This window comes from Lacerta agilis, chromosome 16 (assembly GCF_009819535.1).
Source record: "Lacerta agilis isolate rLacAgi1 chromosome 16, rLacAgi1.pri, whole genome shotgun sequence".
NCBI lineage: Eukaryota > Metazoa > Chordata > Lepidosauria > Squamata > Lacertidae > Lacerta > Lacerta agilis.
The window spans coordinates 20,166,457-20,190,163 of record NC_046327.1 but is presented as its reverse complement, the minus strand read 5'-3'; the positions used below and the strand labels follow the sequence as shown (position 1 = coordinate 20,190,163).

Genomic DNA, 23,707 nt, shown 5'->3' with positions numbered 1-23,707 from the left:
AAATCAATTTTGCTATCACTGCCCCCCCATGGCGGCAGCAACTTTCCCCACCCGCCCCTAAAGTCAAAAGCAAGAACCAAAGAACAAAAAATGCATGTAGGTACCGAAAGAAATACGAGTCTAATGAATGAAGAATGAAGAATTGCGTACTGGATAAAACCGAGAATCCTCCTGTTTAAATATATTGTTACAAAAGTTAGGTGCCTCCCCATTTCAATGCTGAGCAGTGGCAAGAGCCCATGGGGTACCAGGCACTAATCCAGGGTCTGTGGTCCTTTGGAGAATTGAAGACATGGCGGAGGCTGTGGGAGCTTTAGGAAATGTGATTTATTCACATATTTACAACCTGATTTAGATGGAGTCCAGATCTTAAAGCATGGTCATCTCAGAGGGGCTTGTTCCCCCCAGCAGGGCAGCGCTAGAGTCCAGAGCATCTCTCTTTCTTTTTCCTCACTTCTTCCTCCCAGCACACCTTGTTAAATACAACTCTTTTCATGTCACCTCTCACCCACTTACCCAGGCAACCTTCCAACCCCCCAGTCTGTTAACACCTAAGGGCAGGGGGGAAGGACAGTTCTCCTGCGTTGCCAAATGGCCCTCAATGGCCCTGCATTGTTTCTTAATGGCCCTCGCTTGGCCAGGTCCTTTTGCATAGGCTAGCCCAGGAATTCCTCTGCAGCTTGTGTTTCTCCTCCACATCCCAAGTCATCGGAATCCCTACCATTTATTAATTTCTAGGGTCATCCCCCCACCAAATATACAATGCCATTATTGGATAGCCAGATGCTTTGAGAATGCCTCCCAGGTCAAACCTCTGTTGACCAGAGCATGTCAGGCACTCCTGTCTTCCGCTGCCTCCTGGCAGTTTGGTCAGACTCATGTTGGTAGCTTCCACTGTCCAACCATCTCGTCCTCTGTTGTCCCCTTCTCCTTGTGCCCTCCACTCTTCCCAACATCAGGGTCTTTTCCAGGGAGTCTTCTCTTCTCATGAGGTGGCCAAAGGTACTGGAGCCTCAACTTCAGGATCTGTCCTTCTAGTGAGCACTCAGGGCCGATTTCCTTGAGAATGGATAGGTTTTGAATCTTCCTTGCAGTCCATGGGACTCATCAAGAGTCTCCTCCAGCACCATAATTCAAAAGCATCAATTATTCGACGATCAGCCTTCTTTATGGTCCAGCTCTCACTTCCATACAACACTACTGGGAAAACCATAGCTTTGAGTATATGGACCCTTGTCGCAAGGTGATTCTCTGCTTTTTAAGACGCTGTCTAGGTTTGTCATTGCTTTTCTTCCTCCCAAGAAGCAGGCGTCTTCTAATTTCGTGACTGCTGTCACCATCTGAAGTGTCATGGAACCCAAGAAAGCCAAAATCACTCACTGATTAAAAAAAATATAAAAGCATAATTAAACATCAAACATTAAAAACTGATACAGGGCTGCCCTTCAGATGTCTTCTAAAAGTTGTATAGTTCCTTATCTCCTGGACATCTGAAGGGAGGGTGTTCCACAGGGAGGGGCCACTACCGAGAAGGCCCTCTGCCTGGTTCCATGTAACCTCATTTCTCACAGTGAGGGAACCAACCGAAGGCCCTCAGAGATGGACCTCAGTGTCTGCGCAGAACGATGTGGGTGGAGACGCTCCTTCAGGTATACTGGGCTAAGGTCATTTAGGGCTTTAAAGGTCAGCACCAACACTTTGAATTGTGCTCGGAAACATACTGGGAGCCAGTGTAGATCCTTTAGGACCGGTGTTATATGGTCCCAGTGGCCACTCCCGGACACCAGTAATAGCTGCCACATTCTGGATTTGTTGTAGGTTTCTGAGTCACCTTCAAAGGTAGCCACACGTAGAGCGCAATGCAGTAGTTCAAGCGGGAGATAAGCAGAGCATGTACCACTCTAGCGAGACAGGTAGAGTCTCAGTCAGTGTACCAGATGGAGCTGGTAGACAGCTGCCCTGGACACATAACTGACCTGTGCTTCCACGGACAGCTCTGAGTCCAAAATGACCCTCAAACTGTGTGCCTGGTCCTTCAGGGGCACAGTTATCCCAAAGCCTTATCCTCCATGAATCTGTCTCTCTACAGCCTGGATCCCAACTGAGATAAGTAGCATTAACTGGTATGAACCCTGAAAAAAAGATATGAACATGGTGGAGAGGAGACTTCAGTGCCATTAATAGGTGAAGCTTTTCGTGGCATGGAGATACCATGTTAAATTTCTCTATTCCAGGCTACTGTGAAATGCAAAAGAGCTGGGGAAGAAGAAAAACTGCAACCTTCTGTATCACTTCCCCTTGCACGTGTTACACTAGCAACAATTCTCCACGGTTCTCTGTGCCAGAACTATGGGCACCAACCAGCAGGAAAGTCCCCCCCCCACTCTGGGAAGGAAAAACCTGGGTTTGACAGAATTGTATAGATAGGCTAATGAGAGAATGCAGAATTGATGTCTGGAATCTTTCTGACTTCTCAGGGTCAGGAGACATTTGAGGACAGTTGGGGCATTCTGGGGCATGCATATTCCTGCTGTCCTACTACTGGGCATGGTGCACGCACAAAAAGCTCATGTCCTCCAACATTTCTCCGATGAAAATAAGGATGTCCGATTCCATAATAATAATAATAATAATAATAATACCCTACCTATCTGACTGGGTTGCCCCAGCCACTCTGGGCTGCTTTCAACATATATAAAAACATAATAAAACATGAAACATTTTAAAACATTTTAAAACTTCCCTCTACAGGGCTGCCTTCAGGTGTCTTCTAAAGGTTGTATAGTTACTTATCTCCTTGGCTTGGGGGTTTGCATAACTCCGTACTGAACATACATCCTAAGGAAAAGCAGGACATTCCATGATCAAATAAGAAACCAGAATGGCTTCTTTAAATCTGGGACTGTCCCTGAAAAATTGGGAAATTTGGAGGGTCTGTGTGTGTGTGATCTGTAGCTACAAAGTATTCACAACACTTCCTAGCCAGGATAGTGTGGTTATTAGGTTCTGAAATTCTCTGTAAAGCTAAAGAAGGTCTGAACAATGTATGAATAGGGTTTGGTGGTTTCCTCGAGACTGTATATTTCCTGTCCAGTCTGGCCCAAGCTCAGCATGGGCCTGCCATTTATCTGCCATATAATTCCATGCCCTGCACTTCCAACAGGCTTTAGAATGCTGCACTCCCCTGGGCTGGCTGTAGCCCATACAGAACAGGATTACAGGATTTGCGATGTTTCATAAGCATCCAAGATGGCGGAAAGGGGGCCCAAGACAGGACTCAGCTGTGCACGTTGGCAGAACTACGCACACCACAACATCTCAATTCCTAGAAATGTTTCACTTCAGATATAAGGCACCTGGGGTCATGTTATCACCTTGGGCACTCGCAAGCTCTATTTTAACCAGGATGATGCAAGACCATGGGAAGTGGAAAGCTGGCGGGACCTTGGGCTGAGGAGATAAGGTCCTAGGGACGGTATAAATGTGGAGAGATGCCTTCAGAAAGTCCTGTTGTAATTGACGAATCCACTGAGAAGACATCATGAAACTCCTCTTGGTCATTGCCTTCCTGGGAGCAGCAGGTGAGTCTTTCAAAGGGCCAGGTTTTAAAAGAATACAAAATGAGCCCATCCTTCCAGTGGGTTTTGGGTACTGTTTCGAAAGGAATTTTTAAAGCTCTTTTTATGGTATGTCTGCAAATCACCTTGAGACAGATGTAAAAGGTGATTCGTAAATTAATTTATTACAGAGTAATGAGGAGGTTATAAAATAATAGAGTTCTGAAGTTGTAGTCTGTGCTAGGTAAGACTGTTGCTGTAGATGCTTGAGGAATTCATTATTTGAGAATTCTAATGTAAAATTACCTGATCTAATATGGGATTGCAACACAGTGATTCATCAGTTTTCTGCACTTTCCAGTTCTCAATTCAAAAACCATATAGAAACATTTGACGTCTCTTTTGAGAGAAAATACTACTACTACTACTACTACTACTACTACTATAATAATAATAATAATAATAATAAAAATTTTCTACTCCCGAACACTGGCTGGGTTTCCCCAGCCACTCTGGGCGGCTTTCAACAGAACATTAAAAACAGAATAAAACTTCAAACATTAAAACTTCCCTAAACAGAGCTGCCTTCAGACATCTTCTAAAAGTCAAATAGTTTTTTATTTCCTTGACATCTGATGGGAGGGCGTTCCACACAGTGGGTGCCACTACTGAGAAAGCCCTCTGCTGGTTCCCTGTACCCTCCCTTCTCGCAGTGAGGGAACCACCAGAAGGCCCTCAGAGCTGGACCTCAGTGTCCGGGCAAAACGATGGAGGTGGAGACGCTCCTTCAGTTATACTGGGCCAAGGTACCGTATACAGAAAATACAGAAACTGAGAAGAGATTTTTTAAACATTTTTATATATATGTATGTTTATTGTGCATCTCATGCAGTGTCTTTTAAATACAGATTTGTATGGAAACAGGATAGATAAGTCCTATGGGTGAACATATGTAAAGCTGATTTGCACATCCCTAAGAATCAGAGATATGGATATTCCTGAGATGTGACCACATGAAACTCAAGGGATCGAGCAACTGCCTCTCCCTTCTTAACCATAACTTCAAGGCCAGGTCATGTTATCAATAAGAAACTGTGCCTAATTTGGGTTTTGTTTTGCTTTCTGAAGAATCCAAGTTACTTTGCAGTTCTGTGCTCATTCTGATTTTCCCTGTTTTTGTCAGTTGCTCGCCCCTTTGATGATGATGACAAGATTGTGGGAGGATACACTTGCGAGAGGAACTCCGTCCCCTACCAAGTATCACTGAATTCTGGGTACCACTTCTGCGGGGGTTCCCTCATCAATGAACAATGGGTCATCTCAGCTGCTCATTGCTACAAATCGTGAGTGACTGACACTTCCTTTCTCCATTGCCATGTTTGTACTGCAAACCTACAAGATCTCAAAATTTCAGCAGCGCTGGAGCTCAGGAATAGTAAGAACCAGTGTGGGTTTCGAGGGCTCCAGATTGTTCAGAGCAGACCCCTCTCGTTTTTATGTAACCAAGCAACACCACAGCCTATTGCTGCATCTGAATATAGATTTTGAAAGCACATTCCAGGTGTGTCTTCCAGGACAATGGGCTGAACTAGATCCTGAAGTGTAGAATGAAGAAAGTCCTCTATTGATCCAGGAAAGGCAAAAGGCACGATTTATAATATTTATACAGTACTAGACCCATCCAAGAAGATGTGGGTGGCGCTGTGGCCTAAGGCCCGGGGCAACCTAAGGCCCGGGTGTGGCCCAATCGCCTTCTTAATCTGGCTCGCGGACCGTCCAGGAATCAGCGTGTTTTTACATGAGTAGAATGTGTCCTTTTATTTAAAATGCAGCTCTGGGTTATTTGTGGGGCATAGGAATTCGTTCATCCCCCCCCCCAAAAAAAATATAGTCCGGCCCACCACATAGTCTGAGGAATGGTGGACCGGCCCATGGCTGAAAAAGGTTGCTGACCCCTGATCTATACTGTCCTCCTGTTCTACAGAAGGTTCAGGAGAAGGGGGGCAGCCCCCACCATTCCTCCTCAGTCCAGCCCCTGACAGGTCAGAAACGGCACAGTGCGCTCAGCACCCTGTCAACCCTTGATTTTGCAGCCGCATAGAAGTGAGGCTTGGAGAACATGACATTATGCAGGTGGAAGGAGGCGAGCAGTTCATCAATTCCGAAAAAGTCATTCGCCATCCAAAGTACAACTCTTGGCTCCTGGATAACGACATCATGCTCATCAAGTTGAGCTCCAATGCCGAGATTTCCTCACGCATCACCCCCATCACCTTGCCTAGTGGATGCGCAGCTGCTGGAACTGAATGCTTGATCTCAGGGTGGGGGAACACTCTTAGCAGTGGAGGTGAGTATGAACATGGTTTAGTCAACCCATCGGCATTTATTTATTCGTTTGTTTGTTTATTATTTAAACTACCTTTCTACCAAGGTTCCCATCTCAGCGGTACCTAATTCCACAGCTAACAAAACAGCCCACTTTCTCATCGATCCCCAAAGCTCTGATGGGGCAGATAGAAAAGAGACAGAGGGACAATTGCGGCTCCAATGGAAGAGTGTTTCCCAACCAAGGTGCCATCACAGAAAAGACCCTGCAGCATGTCACCGCAAAGGGGGCCACACCCATAGATGGAACCCCTAGAAGGGTACCCCGACTCTCAATGCACGGGCCAGTTTATAATGTACTTTGACTCCAACCTAAGTCCTGCAAGCATATGAAAGGAGAACGTCCATTTGCTGGCACTCTGGTGGGCTTGGGAGCACTAGGCGGTACTGTGCAGTTCACCTCAGACATAGCAGATGTGCACACACCAGGTCTACTTCCGCCCCAGCATTCCCCCCCCCCATGTGCTGACCCTTGTGTGCTCCACCTTCAACCTTCCCATATGGAATGGGAATGTCTGAAGGTGGTTTCTAAGCATATTTGACTTTGTAAGCCCAGAAGCAATGAAATCAGGAATCCTGATCAAGCAAGGCACTTGATCATTCAGACACTTCTAAGTGTATTCATTCAAATATACTTAGAAGGCCTTTAGCTGTGATTAGTAGCTTGATTCAGAAATACTGGTAACACCTGAATGGGCCTGATACTTGTCACATTTTAACTGTGGAAAAAAGGCTTGCTTTCTAGAAAAAGAGATGGGGCTCAAGTCAGCCTACTAATCTAGAGAGCCTTTCCTCAGTCTGCCATGTTAATTGTTGTTGTGTCGTCTGAGTCGTGTTCGACTCTCCATAACCCCATGAACCAGAGCATGCCTTGGAAGCTCTCTCTTTCTTCTCAAAGCTTCTCCTTCTTTATGTCCATGGAGTTTTCTTGGCAAAATACTGGAGTGGATTGCCAGTTCCTTCTCCAGGTGGATCACATTTAGTCTAAACTCTCGGCTATGACTTGTCCGTCTTGGGTGGCCCTGCAGGGCATAGCTCATAGCTTCTTGGAGTCATTCAAGCCCCTTCACCATAACAAGACAGTGATCCATAAAGGGGCTGCCATGTTAATAGAATCTCTCTAATTACCCTGTGGCAGGCGTGCTACCTCCATGGCGCTGAGGCCTCTACAGCCCCCATGGATGAGGCTCAGCTCCCTCCCCCCATTGGGAGGAGGCTTAGTCAGCCTTTTCCTATGCAACAGTTGCCACGCACACAACGCTTCCCCCCCCAAATGTTGGGCACAACTCGGCACCTGTGCCCTGTGGTGATAGAAACACATTTGCTCCAAGTCACTTTATTTCAGCTTCGTATATCCTAGGACCAAGATCTAGCTCAATGCATTCATGCATACATTATGTGGGGCTTAAGCCTTGATGGGCCTCGACACATCAGGCCAATAAATGCTGTGTAGGGGGGCTTTCACACTAAGTGCGAGTTAAACCACATGCGCATTGTATTTCTGCTTCCTATCGATCATGGAAGGTTACATTACTGCAATGCGTTATACGTAGGGCTGCCTCCGAAGACGGTTCGGAAACTTCAGCTGGTGCAGAATTCAGCGGCCAGGTTGCTGACTGGAGCAAGATGGTTTGAGCATATTACAGTGGTACCTCAGGTGAAGAACTTAATTCGTTCCAGAGGTCCGTTCTTAACCTGAAACTGTTCTTAACCTGAAGCACCACTTTAGCTAATGGGGCCTCCCGCTGCCGCTGGGGCCGCCAGAGCAACGATTTCTGTTCTTATCCGGAAGCAAAGTTCTTAACCTGAAAGCATTATTTCTGGGTTAGCGGAGTCTGTAACCTGAAGCGTCTGTAACCTGAGGTACCACTGTACACTGATCCTGGTCCGACTGCACTGCTGTGGATTAGTTTCCAGACCCAATTCAATGTGCTGGTTTTGAACTATATAAAGCCTTAAATGGCTCAGGACCCGCAGTACCCCAAGGACTGCCTCTTCCCATATGAATGTACTGGACCCTGAGATCATCTTCTGAGGCCTTCCTTCGTGTGCCTCCTCCTTGAGAGGTCTGGAGGGTGGCAACACAAGAACGGGCCTTCTCTGCAGTGGCTCCCCATCTGTGGAATGCTCTCCCCAGGAAAGTTTCCAGGCAAAAATGTTCCTTTTTAACCAGGCCTTTGGTTGACCTGATTGACATCCTATACCCTTTAAAACATGGCTCCTTTGGGGGGGGGTTGTTACTGGGATATTGTTTCTATTTTTAATTTGTATATTGTGATCTTTTTTGTGAACCGCCCTGAGATCTCCGGATATAGAGCAGCATATAAATTCAATAAATGAAATGAAATATAAGCACCTCAGCAATTTTTGTATCTTGTGAGCTGATCAGTGAAGCCCTCATGCCTTTTTACACAAGGCTAGAGGCCACAAAGATAGACAGCATGTCTCTCCCCAACATTCCTGATTGTTGTCTTGGTTAAACCACTTTTCCTTTTCCTTCCAGTCAACTACCCTGACCTTCTCCAGTGCCTCAATGCTCCCATCCTCGCTGATGCCGAGTGCCGAGATGCTTATCCAGGGCAAATCACTGACAACATGATCTGTATCGGGTACTTGGAGGGCGGCAAAGATTCCTGCCAGGTGAGAGCGATTCACCTTTAGTTGCATTATTAAATGAGGAGCTCTGAGCCCTTGAAAATAATTAACCACAAAAAAATTACCGCTCGGCTTTCTTTGGCAGTAGCCACAAATAGTTACAGGTATACTGTAAGATGTCGGTCCTGAGTGGAAACAAAGCTTGAACTTTGCGTGCATGGGTGTAGCCAGGATTTTTGTTGGGGGGGGGACAGGCCTTTTGTTAGCGGAGGGCAGAACCGATGTGATTGGTCAGTTAGTTAAGTATTTCTACTGTTTTACTTGATGAGGGAGGCAACTGACCCCCCCCCCCGGCTACACCCAAGTTTGCATAATACACTTTGTGTGAATGCTGCTTCCACCCCATTTACCATTTTCTGTAGTGGAGGTGGGGATATTTGCTAAGGATCAGGTTGCACACTGTGCCTGAAGGCGAAATCAGCATCTCAAAGCAAGAATCACTGCTTGCTTCCTCAGAGGCTGAATTCACACTGTAAAGCAACTATGCTGCAGCATAAGGAGGGGGTAGAAATTCAGTCCAGTTCCCATTTTTGAAGGCAAACCTACATAATTAACGCTTTCTAAAACAATACACAAAGCAAAGCACCGCTCTCCCCTAAAGTCACACATCTCCGAATTTTGCAATGCAGTTCTTTAAGCAAGTCACATATACAAAAAAATACATATGCGGTGTGCCTAATAATGCATATATTGGTGAAAAGAACGTTTAAAAAATGCAGTGCATTATGGGAAATTGCTTTGCAAAAATCTGTATATTAGCCAGCATTGCATATAAAAAATGTGTATATTCAGAGAAATTCACGAAAAAATGCTGATAAATTATCCTGAGGACTTTAAAAAAAAACAACACAAACCTTAGGTGGAAATGTGGGAAAAATCAGAAACCAAAACTGACTATTTGGCTCACCGCGTGCTATAGAGCACTAGTTCAACATGCCAGTTATCTGGGCACTTGCTTGGTTGTGACCATTTTAACTGTGAGAACGGGAGAACTCTGGTTGCTGCTACCCTTCTGTTCTTGTGGGCTGGCAGGAGAAGCCCCAAAACTGGGGTAGAGACATGGAGAAGATTTCCAGAATTCAAGGGAAAACAAGACTTCAATTGATATTTTTGCTGTTGTACAAGGAAAGCAACATGGCCTGGCTCAGTGCGTAGGAAGGGCAAGGCGTAGGGGCGGTCAGCCCAGGGTTCCAGGGGAGGGGGGCGACACTCCCCGGTCCACTCCCACCACTCCCTGCCCGACCGCCACGCACCCCGTCCGTGCTTCTTTACGGACGGCGGAGGCAGCCCCACGAGCCACACTCGCTCGCCGCTCGTGGGCTGCCCCGTCCGTAAGCGCACGACCGGGGGCAGCCCCCAAGCCAACCGCTCGCTCGCTGGCTCGCTGCAGGGAGCACAGCACCCGCCCGGATGCACCGAGGCGGGCCTGCTGCTCCTGCGGCAACCAAGCGAGCTGGCGAGTGAGCAACGGGTCGTGTGCTGCCCTGTCCGTAAAGCAGCACAGACGGGGCAGCCCCAAAAGCCGCCGCTCGCTTGCCGGCTCGCTGTGGGAGCAGCAGCGCAGGCCGGATTGCACTACGCATGCCTGGAAATTCCGGGCATGCGCAGTGCCGATGTGCATCGTGATGTCATGATGCACATGTCGTGACACCCCGCTCCCAGGGGGTGGGCTCTGCTCTGCTTCCCCGGGCGGTGAAGAGGCTTCCGCCGCCACTGCCTGGGCTGCATGCACACCATATTTTACTTGCAACCTCTTTTGTCTCGCAGGGGGATTCCGGTGGCCCCGTGGTGTGCAATGGCGAGCTCCAGGGCATCGTTTCATGGGGAATAGGCTGTGCTCTCTCTGGCTACCCCGGAGTCTACACCAAGGTCTGCAACTATATTGATTGGATCCAGGAAACCATTGCTGCTAACTAAGACAGCAATTCCTCCTCTAGTTTCAACATACCACACCCTTTGCTTCTCATGTAATTTGTCTTAATAATAAACAAGAATTCCAAGGAAATAAATGAATACAGATTACTAAACTACCCTGGTTCGTGGTTGTTTTCTTTTCACCGCACTCCAATCAAAGGGCATATCTGTGCTGCAGACTTTTATCGTGGCACTTTTCACTTTCATATTTCCACTTCTTTTTAACCTATTTATAAGTGCATTTATTTATTTGTGACGATTCCTACCAAGATGGCTTACGACTAACATTCAATTACAAAATAACCCTTTAAAAAAAATAAAAGGAAAAAACCCACACACATTAAAAATGTTAACATATTAGAAATAGCATCAGGTTCACACTCTGCGCAAACTCAGATTTTCAGGGGAATCCTAGCCTTTTAGAAGTAGTTGGGGTGTTTTTTTTAATGTGTTTCTTTTCCCCTTTTGTTTTAATGTATGTACATGTGTTATTGTTTTTTGGTTGGTTGGTTGGAAGTTGCTTTGAGTTGCCCTGCGCAAGATAAAACAACTAACAAAATAAACAAACAAATACACAACAGGAAAATAATATGAATTTCAGGCGACTTATGCACAATAACATTACCATGCTGCAATGCAGAGATCAAATTTATAAATTGTGCAGTGCTTCCTTTTTTCCTCGGCAGTGGCAGACCCTCCAAGTGTCCCTATTTTCCAGAGACAGTCCCAGATTTACAGAAGACGTTCTGGTTTCTGATTTGATCCCAGAATGTCCTGTTTTTTACTTAGAACATCCCTATTTTCATTGGAGAAATGTTGGTGGCTATGGAGCTATGCCATCTCCAAGCCATCTGAGAGCAACACTGTATAGGGAAGTTTTTTGACATTCATTAAACATTATGGTATTATATATGTTGGAAGCCACCCAGAGTGGCTGGGGCAAACCCCCTGACCATTAGGTCCAGTCGTGTGCCGACTCTGGGGTTGCGGCGCTCATCTTGCTTTACCCTCGCCAAGGGAGCCGGTGTACAGCTTCCGGGTCATGTGGCCAGCATGACTAAGCCGCTTCTGGCGAACCAGAGCAGCGCACAGAAACGCCATTTACCTTCCCGTCAGAGCAGTACGTATTTATCTACTTGCACTTTGATGTGCTTTCAAACTGCTAGGTTGGCAAGATCGGTACCGAGCTATGGAGCTCACCCCATCGTGGGGATTCGAACCGCCGACCTTCTGATCGGCAAGCCCTAGTAAAATATAGTAACAACAACAACAACAACAACAACAATAATTTTTTTAAAAAAAGATCTCCCTGTTTTCATCAGAGAAATGTTGGAGGGTATGCAGTGGAGGAACCTTAGACTAAGATCCTTCAGTCTGAAGCCTGCTTGTCTGTCTTCCATCTTGGGAAGGCTGAAATTCTGCATCAGCCTTTGATGGGTACCATGTGCAGAATCGGGCAGTTTGTTAGTTCTCTAGATAGGCTTTCGTTCCCTGTTGTATGTGGATTTAGTTAAGGTATCAGATCTATGTGAAGAATATCCTGCAATAACTCTGTCCCCTGCTTCAAACCGATTACAGTTGGAGGCTTCCCTCTACTGGAAGCTTTAGGGATTTCCCCCCCATGAAAAACACAAAAGCTTCCTTGGGTAAATACGTACAGAGGGTGTACAAAAATGTCCCTGCAAATCAGGAGTGACTGTGTAACCTCCTCCCACTTTAGAGAAGTAAACCAGGTAGGCTTGCCATACGTCAGGAAAATTCCTGACATGACCTGGTTTTCAGGTGTAAAAATGGTATCAGGGTGGGTGGGGTGTAATTTTGCTGAGTCGACAAAATGTCAGTTGTATGTCAAAAAAAAAAAAAGTTCAACAATTTTGGGTTCTTCCTAAAAAAAAAAAAAAAAAAGCCTGACACTTTATGGGTGTCAGGAATTTTACTTTTTGAAATAAAACTAGGCTTCCCTCTGGGTTCACAGTGGAGTTTACAGATCTGCTAGGTTGGCCCATGAAACAAACACAGATTCGGCCATCTCTCTTGTCAGTCCTTGCCCATGCTTTAGGTGGGCTACCTGCCATTTTTATTTCTAAACCAGAACACGTTTTTGTTCATTTAAACATTTATTGTGCTCCTCTCTCCACTTTTGTTTTGACTTTCCTTTTAAACAACAGAAACATTTCTTAAAATGTCGAAAATACCAGGGCTGCGCATGGGACTGCGATCGAGGGCCTGATCTTCCACCTTGGAGTGGCCCTGATCTGACCTGGGATTTCAAGGTTGTCAGGATCTTATGAACAGCAATGTTTTAAAATGCCTCCTGAGCGTTAAATAATGGTGATGATTTTTTGCAAACCGCTTTGAGGCTTCCCACCCCTCCCCCCAATCAATTACAACAACATAAATGTTATGAAATGAATAAAGCAAATCAATGTTCATGTGAATTGCATGGCTCGGCGTGACAGCAGATGGCAGTATGCACAGAAACCTTTGACTCTTCAAGCGAAATAAACCCTCTTAAAATACGGTAAGCCAGACTGGTAGAAATGATGCAGATGGGAGCAGGGCTCTAATCATGTGTCAGAAAATGTTTGCAAATATGTTCAGTCCGTCAATCAGGCGTTTATGGCAGTCCATCAACCATTTTTTTTAAAAAAGCACAAAATCACAGCCTTGGTATAATTGAGTGTTAGTTATTAATACTGGCTATTATATGACACTGGAGAGAGATGACAGTGTTCACGTATTTTGCTACCTGTTCCATCAAACATTAAAACATGCCAAGAAAACAGGCAGAGCATGTATTTTACCCATGAACGCATTTGTGCATTAGTCATGTGGGTGCAGGGATGCAAAATAATTGGAGGAAAGTTGCAGCACACTGTGTATGCTCTGAATTGAAATTGCCCAACCCCTTAGCCAAAGACCACCCGAAAAGCATCATACACATGTCACAGAAAGAGGCAGTCTCCCACAGAAATTTCGAGAGTGTTGCTTGTCTCCTATCTGACAAGATACATTTGTACCTTGGTTTTCAAACAGCTTGGTTCTCGAACGTTTTGGCTCCCGAACGCCACAAACCCGGAAGTGACCGTTCCAGTTTGCGAACTATTTTTGGAAGCCGAATGTCCAACGGGGCTTCTGTGGCTTCCGATTGGCTGCAGGAGCTTCCTGCAGCCAATCAGAAGCCGTGCTTTGGTTTCCGAACGTTTTGGAAGTCAAATGGACTTCTGGAAAAGATTCTGTTTGACTTCCGAGGTACGACTGTACTTGATAATTGCCACTGATCGCATTACTTAGCCAATGTGGCCATTCTGAGATGATAAGAATCCAGGTCACAGACATACCCTATTCACGCACAAAGTATCCCCTTAAGACAGGATTTGAAAAGTACTACTGGGAAAAGTTTCTCCAAGGTATTTCCTTCTGCAGAATAAATATTTGAGGCCATTAAGATGGCTTCTGGATTGCTCTCCTGTACTATTTCAGACATGTGGTTTATATCCTTATGTAGGTGTGTTTACCTTGTGCACTGATGAACATTTATGTTGTTTTTGAGACCTTAGAATTCTTATAACACTATAGGTTGGGACTGAATCTTTGTGCCATCCTAACACCACAAGCCATCATTTGCTTGTGGGGGGGGGATAGGATTGCACTATAAGTCTGGCTCCAACCCACAGATTCTACATACAAAACCCCATAACAAGACATAGGCTTTGTTGTGGTACTTCCCCTTTAACATTTCATTCATCTACTTGGGCTCTTAGGAATGATTGCTGGGAGTCAACCAAGATGCCCATGGGGTGTTTGCACACTGAATGCTTCAAATTTGGGGAGTGTCACTTACAGAGGCCACACGCTTACAGAGCATGGGGGCAAGCCAGGCCACACGTTAGGTCAACGGTTGGGCTGTGGCGTTCCATTGACTTGAAACGGCCCCTGGAATGTGTGTGTGTGTGTGTGTTTGGGTTGTGTTTTGTGTTTTGTGTGTGTTTGGGTTGGGTGTGTGTGAGATTTCCAGTGCCAGCCATGAAAGCCTGCCTATGCCCGCACAGCACAAGGCCTACTCTCAAGCAGCAGAATCCAAAGAGATTATTAATAAACTAAGAAGGACTTGACGTATCTCGAGCTATCGTCGGCCACTTTGAAAAGGGTTAGAATAGGAAGTGCAAATCAACTGACACAATTTCCTGCACAGTCTGTGCCAGGAGTTCACCTCTTTCATCATTCGGGCTCTGTTCTGTGTACAGACCAAATGATGTCTCACCTGCTCCTGATCCTTTCGTGGCTCTTTGTGGCTCTTTGTAAGAGGGAGAGGCGGGTGGGGGAGAAAGAAAGAAAGAAAGAAAGAAAGAAAGAAAGAAAGAAAGAAAGAAAGAAAGAGAAAGAAAGAATTAGGCTGCTGAAAGACTGCTTTTAAAATGTGAAAGTGGTGGGAGAGGCATCTGCCCCATGGTAGACAGATAATTTCTTTCTGCCCCACTGTCACTTCTGATGAAATAAGTTTGGCAGGTTTTTAAACTACTAAAATCCACAAAAAGCCTGATTAGAAGAGTGGGGTGAGTGGGAAGACCCCAGGCAGTGACCCCTCTTTCAAACCATCTTTGTCTCTCATTTCTCCTGTCTTAGCAAACAGAGGTTGAAAGAGAGAAATCAAGTCATGGATGGCAAAAAATTTTTACGGATAAGTTATATTTTCTTGGCTGTTGAGTAGCTTGTGTTCCTGATCACCAGGACACCAGATACAACCTACAGCCTTTCTGATTGCATCCTTTCCTTGCCCCCTGACAGTTCTTTGCGACGGAGAACAGCGATTCTTTCTCTCCCAGACTCCCCGGTGGGAAGCAAAGCAGCTTGGAGACACGGCCGAAATGAATTGCCACCAGATCGACATAGACCACAGCTGGATGTACTGGTATCGGCAGCCGGCAGCAGGAGGGGAGCCGGAACTCATTGGCATCCTGGTGAGAGGGTCTCCGGAACCCTCTTTAGAAGACAGGTTTAAAGGCGGGCGGTTCAGGATGGGAAGCGAGGATAAAAAGCACTGCTCCCTGAAAATAAGCGAGCTGAGACCTGAGGATTCTGCCAGGTACTTCTGTTCCTCTGGAGCAGCACAATGCTGCAAACCTTCAGCTGCTCCCCACAAAAACAGTCCTATAGGGTGGGGATGAGGAACTCAGGGCTGAGTGTAGCCCTTCAAGCCTCTCTGTTTGGCCCTCAGGAACACTCGGCTCAGCCACACACCCTCTACCCAGGCCAGTTGCCTCCACGGGCAGACTTTGGTGACCTTTCATAATATGGTGCTCCGTGCGAGGTCAAAATTTGGTGCTCCAAAACGGATATTCTCAATTATGGATCTTCTCAATTTTGCACCTCCTTGGCTCGGAGCCCTGTCCAGGGGAACTGCCCGCACTGCCTTAAAGAAGGTGTATATCTATATCTATAAAGATATAGAATCTGGATTCTACATCAACTGCGTTTCATAAATGTTAGGCATTTGCATTCATTTCCAAATTTTGTGAGGGCTTTCCTCCCCCCTTGGCTACTTAAAAGATGTTATAATAAGGAATAATAATGTAAACGTGGTAACTAATTTGATCACTGCAGCAAAAAACAGTAATTGCAAAAAAAACAGGGATGGAGGGAAGCTCACCTCTTACTACCATGGATTGAAAAGATTTGGTCTATGGTGATAATGATCAGATTAGCCTACTATGAGAGAATGCAATAAGTCTACCCAGTAAATTCATGGAGAAATGAGTGTTGTTCTTGACTTATTTCAATAACAATGACAATGTGCAACCACGTGTTGTTTTCAGTTTATTGTAAAGTTATTATCTGGAAACTTTATCAATGAAACATTGTAAACTTTTTAAAATGCCAACTAAAAGAAAAGGGTGAGCCCTGGTTCGCAAATCAGTCCTTTCCTATCATCCTTTAATATTTTTCTGAGACGTGTGTTTCTCTCTCATCTTAATAAAAATGAAATCATTTTCAGAACAATTATAAAATGTTTCTGTAGACTGGGCAAACGCAGCTTGATGGCATCACAAATACTAGCCAATCGACACCCTCCATAGCAGGCTTTCCCCCACCGCTTGGTTCAAATTAAGCCATATTGAAAACCTGCAAAATCCCATCCACTCAAACTTGCTCAAGGAAAGGAAAATGATTTTAAAAAAAGGAATGTAATCCCTCCAAAATGTATCCTCTACTGTCCCTATAAATGTATCTCCCTTTCCTCAGTTCCCCAGTCTTGTCTGTCTGAATAAAGAGTGTTACATGAAAAATCTGTCTCCTGCCTGCTCTGTCAGAGCTGAAATCACTTGCTGAATCACGACCCCCACGTTACAACACCTTCCACAAACTTCCACTCACTGACAGCAGGAATGCCCACCCAACCCTGTAGCTCTGTATGATGTTCAGTCGTGTGCTGTTATATATATTCACACAAGTGGTATAGTCATGTGAGCAGAACAAATCAGGAGGGAGCTTGTGCAAGATTCTAGCTCCTCCCCCATGAACCGGAGAATCAGATTGGATTGGCTAATAGGAAATAAGATACCACCTTAAATAAAAGTAGCTTCTTAAGAGAGAATTGTTGCATTTTTTTAATCATCTCACATAGAAGAAATATTTTCCACCCAGGTATACCGTACATCGCTGAGCATTTAATAACAATTTGGGTGTTTGGCTGTTTAAAGAGCTCCCTCAGGAGTCCTTATTGGAAGGATTGGGTACCTGTCTGTTGGGTAGGCTAGGATTATTATTTCCATTTTGCCCATGAGGTAAAATTTGAGCTGGAGAGTCCTCAGTTGCATTCTGACCCATGGAACTACACATCATAAGTGTATCCTTTAGTTTTTCTCTGGTAAATGTTTTATTTTTATTCTGTACATCTTTTCTTTAGAATTAAAAGCTCATTTTTTTCTGAACAGGAAGGCAGGCAGGTATCTCTACCTCTAGTTCATCACTCATCACAGGCCCCTGAAGACTATATAAACTATATATGGCAGCTGGCATAGCAATAAGGAGGAGGAGAGGAAACACAGGTCACTGTGGCTTCCTGAGTAGAGGAGCCCCCTAAGGAAATTCTGCGTCTGGTTACATGTCTTTGACGGTTCCCACCAGCTCTACCACTGTTCCCTGACTTGGCTGAAACCTTCATTTGGCTGTTGGTGTCTGTGGTGGAACTCAGGGAGGAGCCATTACTGTATGAGAGTAAATCATTGTGGGGACAGGGGGCTCACAATGATTCATTTCTCCAAGGGGCCTTTACAAAAACCCTCCCTTGCTTAACAAATGGGCTCTAGCCAGGTTTTCACAGCAGATATAACAATGCAGAACTTTACAGCCTTTTCAGACTTGGGAGCCACCATTATTTCCAATCGAAGAACCACTTTTAATATTTGGCCACGTATTTTATTCGTTCGTTCGTTTTCTTATTATTTTTTCTAGAATTTTTGTCCCACGTTCCTAACCCACAAGACTTCCAAAGTGGCCCAAAAGATGTTAGGTGTCCTGCTCTTTCTCTCAGTCCTTTTCCCTTCTCTCCATGCATCATTCTTACTCTCTATGGCTCTTTCGCCTTAAAAACAATTACAAAAAGAAGATGGCATTTGGTACCACTGGAGTGACCCAGCTGAGGTTGCAGGCATGAATTCCAGTTCTGAATAATGCTCCATCAATTGAAGAACACTGGGGTAGAAGAACCCACAGAGACCTTCTGTTTATTGGATTTTTCATGAAAGATGGGGCTGACTAAGTTTATAACCTGCTCAAAAAAGGATAAAATCCTCACTACTTCCATTAAGTTGCTGGTTCAGAGTGGATTTCGATAATCACCTCTCTACACAATTATTGCCCCCGCAAGTTTTTAAGGTAGGTTTTTAAGTGGTCCAGTTGTTGTGATGAGAAGTTGTTTGAATTCACTCTTACTAAATCATGTCTCCTCTCACAGTGACCCTCTTTCTCGTTCTAGGAATCTGTCCCTGAGGGAATATCATTCTGGAGACCCTGCTCTCAAAACACTTTATGAGGCAAGGTATGGGCAATATTACCAAGCCTGGTAACACAGTGTTCCAACAATATCCTGTATTTTGGAAAAGGGACTTGACTCACTGTTTTAGGTAAGTACTTCTTCAACCATAACTTGAAATATTCAATAATCATTCCCTCATTCCTGGGAACTGTAGTTTCTGCCAGGGATAGGGAATATTGCTCAGCACCCTCACTAAACTACAATTATTTGGAGGAAAGCATGGCAGCTGAACTTCCACGAGACCAAACTAAATGTGTGTGTGTGTGTACAGGTGAAACTTGAAAAATTAGGATATCATGGAAAGGTTCATTTCTTTCAGTAATTCAATTTACAAGGTGAAACTAATATATGAGATAAACTCATGACATGCAAAGCAATATATGTCAAGCCTTTGTTTGTTATAATTGTGATGATTATGGTGTACACCTGATGAGAACCCCAAATTTACAATTTCAACTTTGGGGTTTTCATCAGCTGTACACCATAATCATCACAATTATAACAAACAAACTCCAGTAGCTAATGAAAACAATTGCTTACATGAAATAGGTGTTGTAGACTGTCTTGACTTAAAATATAAATAGAACAAACAGGTATTTACAAGCAACGAAGAGTCCTGTGACTTTCTTGGTTCAGACTGCAGTGCAATTAAATGCAGGTATATAGGGGAACCAAGAAAAAAAAGTTTGCAGAGTGGAGCTATAGGGACATGCCACAGAAAAGACAGCAGCAGTCCTGCCTTGCACCTTTCCCTACAGCTGACCTTTGCTTCTTGGCCACACATCCTAAATCTTCCAACTGAAGATAACTTTTTGTGCATCTGCCAGAGGCAGGCTCTGATCCATGAGGGCACATGACACACTATAAATCTATTAGTCTTTAAAGTGCCACCACGAGACTGGTTTTGCTACAGTAAAACCTAACATGCAGATGCCCCTCTGGGACTTGGTTGATCCATGTGTAGGCTTGCTAGATATCTTTCCCACTTCTTCCATAGTTATCTTGGAGAAACAGAGGGAGGTCAAGATGAAATTCTATGAGATGAAATGGGTCTGGAGACAGGGCAGGGTAGAGAGAAATATTCTGGAGGTTTCCTCACCTAAAGATAAGAAGTCCCATCATTTTCTGAAAACACTGTTGACATGGTTTTGTTTTATCTTTGCCGTATGAGATAAGTCACTTGTGAGCTCCTAAATCACCCTGTCTTAACCGGAGATAACTTCTCTGGGAAATTTATTGCGGTCACACGTGCAAATCCCTGTCCACGGTGCCCACCCCTTCCACCAAAAACATGAGACGAGACCAAGGTATGGGTTCGAATTGGCCACAACTTTATTAATTTCAGAAGTGGGAGAACTTGGCATAGGCCTTGGCAGGCAACCCTCTCAGCCCGAGAGCTGAGGATGTGCAGGATGAAGAGGCACAGTGGGTGGGGACTGTAAAGCACACACTTACACAGCATGCCCAGCCACTGGCCCCGGTTCGGGAGTTTGACCTGTGCGCCGCCTCCAAGAGGTCAGGGACTCCCGAATTTTGCCCTCTAACGGGCCCCGCACGCGCCGCCGCTTGGGAAGAGGAGCATGGCCGCTCCCTTCCCCCAGATGATAGACTAAAGGCAGCCTTGCCAAGGCCTAACTCCGCCAAAGTTGTGACGAAATGCTGCGGGGGAGGCAAAACCTGCCAATGCAGGGAAAATTCCTTCCCGGTCCCGAATACGGCAACCATCTACGACCACAGCAGCGCCCGCTGACCTGCAAGGCAAGAAGTTAACCTGCAAACAAAGAATTATTGACTTGAAGACCGGAACCTACCGCAACGACTATAAAGAGAAAGTTGAGTTAATTAGAGGGAGGGGTGGGTGGGTGAACCTGCGGGAGAGAAGCGAAAAAGGGGGGGAAATCTGGCGGCTCTGCCGCTTTTACCTGGCCCTTGACCCCGCCCCCCGGCCTCTGTCCTTTGTCCCATCCTGGCCGGAGGCCGGTCAAGGGCTGACCTGACCCAAGGGGAGTGGAACCTGCCCAGGTGATCCCGCCCGGTGCCGCAAACACCGCCCACCTGGGAAGGGAGGGCGGGAATTCTTGTAACTCTGTTTAACACTGTGTCAAACACCCCACTGAACTTTGGCCAAGGAACCAGGCTGACGGTTCTAGGTGAGTTTTTTTTTATCCCCTAAGAAAATTCTGTTTATTAATAGAAACTAGTAAGGAACACAATCTCCATGAGGGGTTTTCTGTGTGAAAGCCCAGTTAAAATCCTTTGCTCAAAAGAAGAGTTATGTTTGTTTTGGTCAACATTCTAAAAAGCTGTGTCCCAAGACTACAATCGTATCCCAATTAGTAAGAAGCTAAAAAACGTGCCCCTCTCCCAAATGCAAAAAATAAGCAGAGTTACAGAATTGTAGAGTTGGAAGGGACCCTGTTGATCATTTAGTCCAACCCCCTGCAATGCAGGAATTTTTTTTTACCCAAGGGTAGGGGTTGAACCCATGACCCTGAGATTAAGACGTCTCATGATCTACCAAGTGAGCTACTGATATTCTCTAGATTTAACCTAAAAATGGGAGCAGGAAGGAAGAGGCATCTTAATCTGAATCAAACAATGAAAATCCTGGACATACGTTAACCATAGAGGCTGCAATTTCATTCTGCAAGGGTCAGGAAGCACAGTTGTACCAGAGGAGCTTAGGATGGGCCTTCCTACACCTGGTTCATTTTTGGGCTGGCAATTATTGTGCCAGGTAGGTTAGAAAAAGGAGAGAGAGAGAGAGGCAGCATCTATGTGAGAAAACGCCATTATTTTTAGGTGATGGCTTTGTCACTGTGTACTCTGAAGCCTACTTTGGGAAGGGCACTTGACTCACAGTACTTGGTAAGAAAATCCATGGTGAATTGTTTCATTTTTTTGTATTGGAATTGGCTAATTGTGACAGAGGTTTGTAAAAGCAAAGGGGTCTGGGATGTAGGTCCTTTTTAAACTGTTCCCTAAAATGAAATGTTGATGTTGCAAATCAGCATACCTGCCAAGAAAATTTGTTAGTCATCAAGACTTATTTTGGATTCCCCTGAGCAGCGCTAGATGTTTTTGCCTTAGGAGCAATCTCCAAATTCACTGGCAATTTTGCTCCAGGAGAAGTCTGGGGACTACTTAGGTTGATGTGCCTACAGAAGGAGAGAAAGAGTTTCAGCTAATCTTATTCACATCTATTTGGCTCCCTTCAAAACTCCACAGGTGTTTTGCCTGAGGAGGAACTCTTAAATTCCAAGTCTGTTTGAAGCAAAATGTCTGTGGCAAATCTCCAACGAACCATTTCAGTGCAGGAACAGAATGGCTAAATAATTAGTAGGGACATCCAAGAGAGGTCCTTTCATTCTCTGCAAGGAATAACTCTCCACATCTGTGCATCACTTGGTGTCTTAGCACCTGGTTACTGAAGGCTGGCTGTGATAAAGCGAGGGAAATTGTTGAACTGCAGCGAGCTTGGACAGTGGTCAGAAATGATGGGATTTGTAGTCTGGCAGCATTTGGAGGGCTAAATGTCCCCGACCCCTGTGATAAAGAAGAGTAGAAGAAGAGTTTGGATTTGATATCCCGCTTTTCACTACCCGAAGGAGTCTCAAAGCGGCTAACATTCTCCTTTCCCTTCCTCCCCCACAACAAACACTCTGTGAGGTGAGTGGGGCTGAGAGACTTCAGAGAAGTGTGACTAGCCCAAGGTCACCCAGCAGCTGCATGTGGAGGAATGGAGACGCGAACCCGGTTCCCCAGATAACGAGTCTACCGCTCTTAACCACTACACCAAACTGGCTCCCTAAACCCAAGTTGTGCTGATTTTTCTATAAAGCTGGGGGAGGTTTAAAGAAAGGGAGGAGGGGGCTTGAATCCTTCCTTTGTGCATGCTCTCTCCATGAAACTGCTTCTCTCTGGCCATTCCCCGCCCCCGCCCCCCCAAAAGATTACTTCCATTCATGAAGCTCCACTAGGAGAAATGTTGCTGGAGAAAAGTGAAAGTGTGGGGGAAAGCTCTGGATGGAAGTTTTCATTCCTGCCTGCCAAACCATGCTTTATATCAGGGTTTCCCAAACTTTCCAGCTGTTTTTTTTTAACTACAATTCCCATCATCTCTGACCACAGGTCCTGCTAGCTAGGGTTGATGGGAGCTGTAGTCCAACAGCAGCTTTATACCATACCTTCACCCACCACTCCCTGCTTTATAGAGACACTGGGTGGTCAGATGCATTGCCCAAAGGGATGACAGAAAGAGGATGCCAACTTTCTTGGGATTTTATATGTACAGATGCAAATTTATAAATAAGTTTGCATAATTGGGACAGCCCTCAGGTAGAAGACACCTTCAGACACAGGACTGCCCTCCAACAGCCCTGAACATAGACATGGGTCACCACTGATTCCTTCTAGGGTGGCCACATTTCATGGATCTCTGATGATGTCTCATCAACCTTGGCTCTGAATTTGTGAGATAATAACTTCACTGGGAGGTATTGCGTGCGAAATCGTGTGAGCATTCTATGAGATGGAACGAAACGGTGTGAAAATTCAGTCTGGGGGATGTTAGGTCCTTAAAGTCCCGTTCACACACATGCAAATTATCACAATCCTAATGCAGTAGCAGATTCCGTGCACAGAGAGCAAGCAGGTGACATTCTCAGCTCATCTATCCTTGTCCTGCAGCCTCCAAGGAATTAAAGGGCAGAGGGGGAGGGGGAGGGGGAGGGGAGAGATGTTGTCAAGAAGCAGATGCCTTAGATAAAGTGGGCTCTGTAATTAATTTCTGTGACAGATCAGGAGGAAACAAATGTCTCTGCCTTCCAACAGAAAGCCTCATTTCTTTTCATGTCTTATCAGCACTGGGTAACTTATGAAGTAGTGGCAGAGAGGAGGAATTTTGGCAGAGCAGCTTTCCGTCTGTAGCAGACAGAGGATTACCCTGTGTGTTATCAAAGAGGGGTTATTTCATGAGCTAGTTGGCTGTGCAAACACTGATCCGTTACACTTTGGAGCAGGGACCAAGCTGACTGTTTTAGGTAAGAAAATGAACCTACTCATGAACTTCTGTACTGAAAAGGGGTCAATCTAACATTCCTTCGAGTTCCACGTTGCTATCTTAACAAAACTAGATATATTGCGCGGCACAAATTGG

At 45.3% G+C, this 23,707-nt stretch overlaps 1 protein-coding gene across 1 annotated transcript; it reads left to right on the top strand.

The window, feature by feature from the left end:
- The first annotated feature begins 3,440 nt into the window (after window positions 1–3,440).
- LOC117060478 (anionic trypsin-like) lies at window positions 3,441–10,584 on the top strand. Its single transcript, XM_033172717.1, has 5 exons — window positions 3,441–3,581; window positions 4,741–4,900; window positions 5,651–5,904; window positions 8,446–8,582; window positions 10,365–10,584. Exons 1-5 carry the CDS (start codon window positions 3,542–3,544, stop codon window positions 10,512–10,514), a joined length of 741 nt encoding a protein of 246 aa, XP_033028608.1. The 5' UTR covers window positions 3,441–3,541; the 3' UTR covers window positions 10,515–10,584.
- Window positions 10,585–23,707: the final 13,123 nt, after the last annotated feature.

Bases quoted from the DNA above. Each gene is read 5' to 3' on its own strand.
- LOC117060478 (XM_033172717.1), top strand. From the start codon at position 3,542: ATGAAACTCCTCTTGGTCATTGCCTTCCTGGGAGCAGCAG. The intron at 4,901-5,650 runs GTGAGTGACTGA...TTGATTTTGCAG, and splicing joins GCTGCTCATTGCTACAAATC to CCGCATAGAAGTGAGGCTTG. The intron at 8,583-10,364 runs GTGAGAGCGATT...TTTGTCTCGCAG, and splicing joins GCGGCAAAGATTCCTGCCAG to GGGGATTCCGGTGGCCCCGT.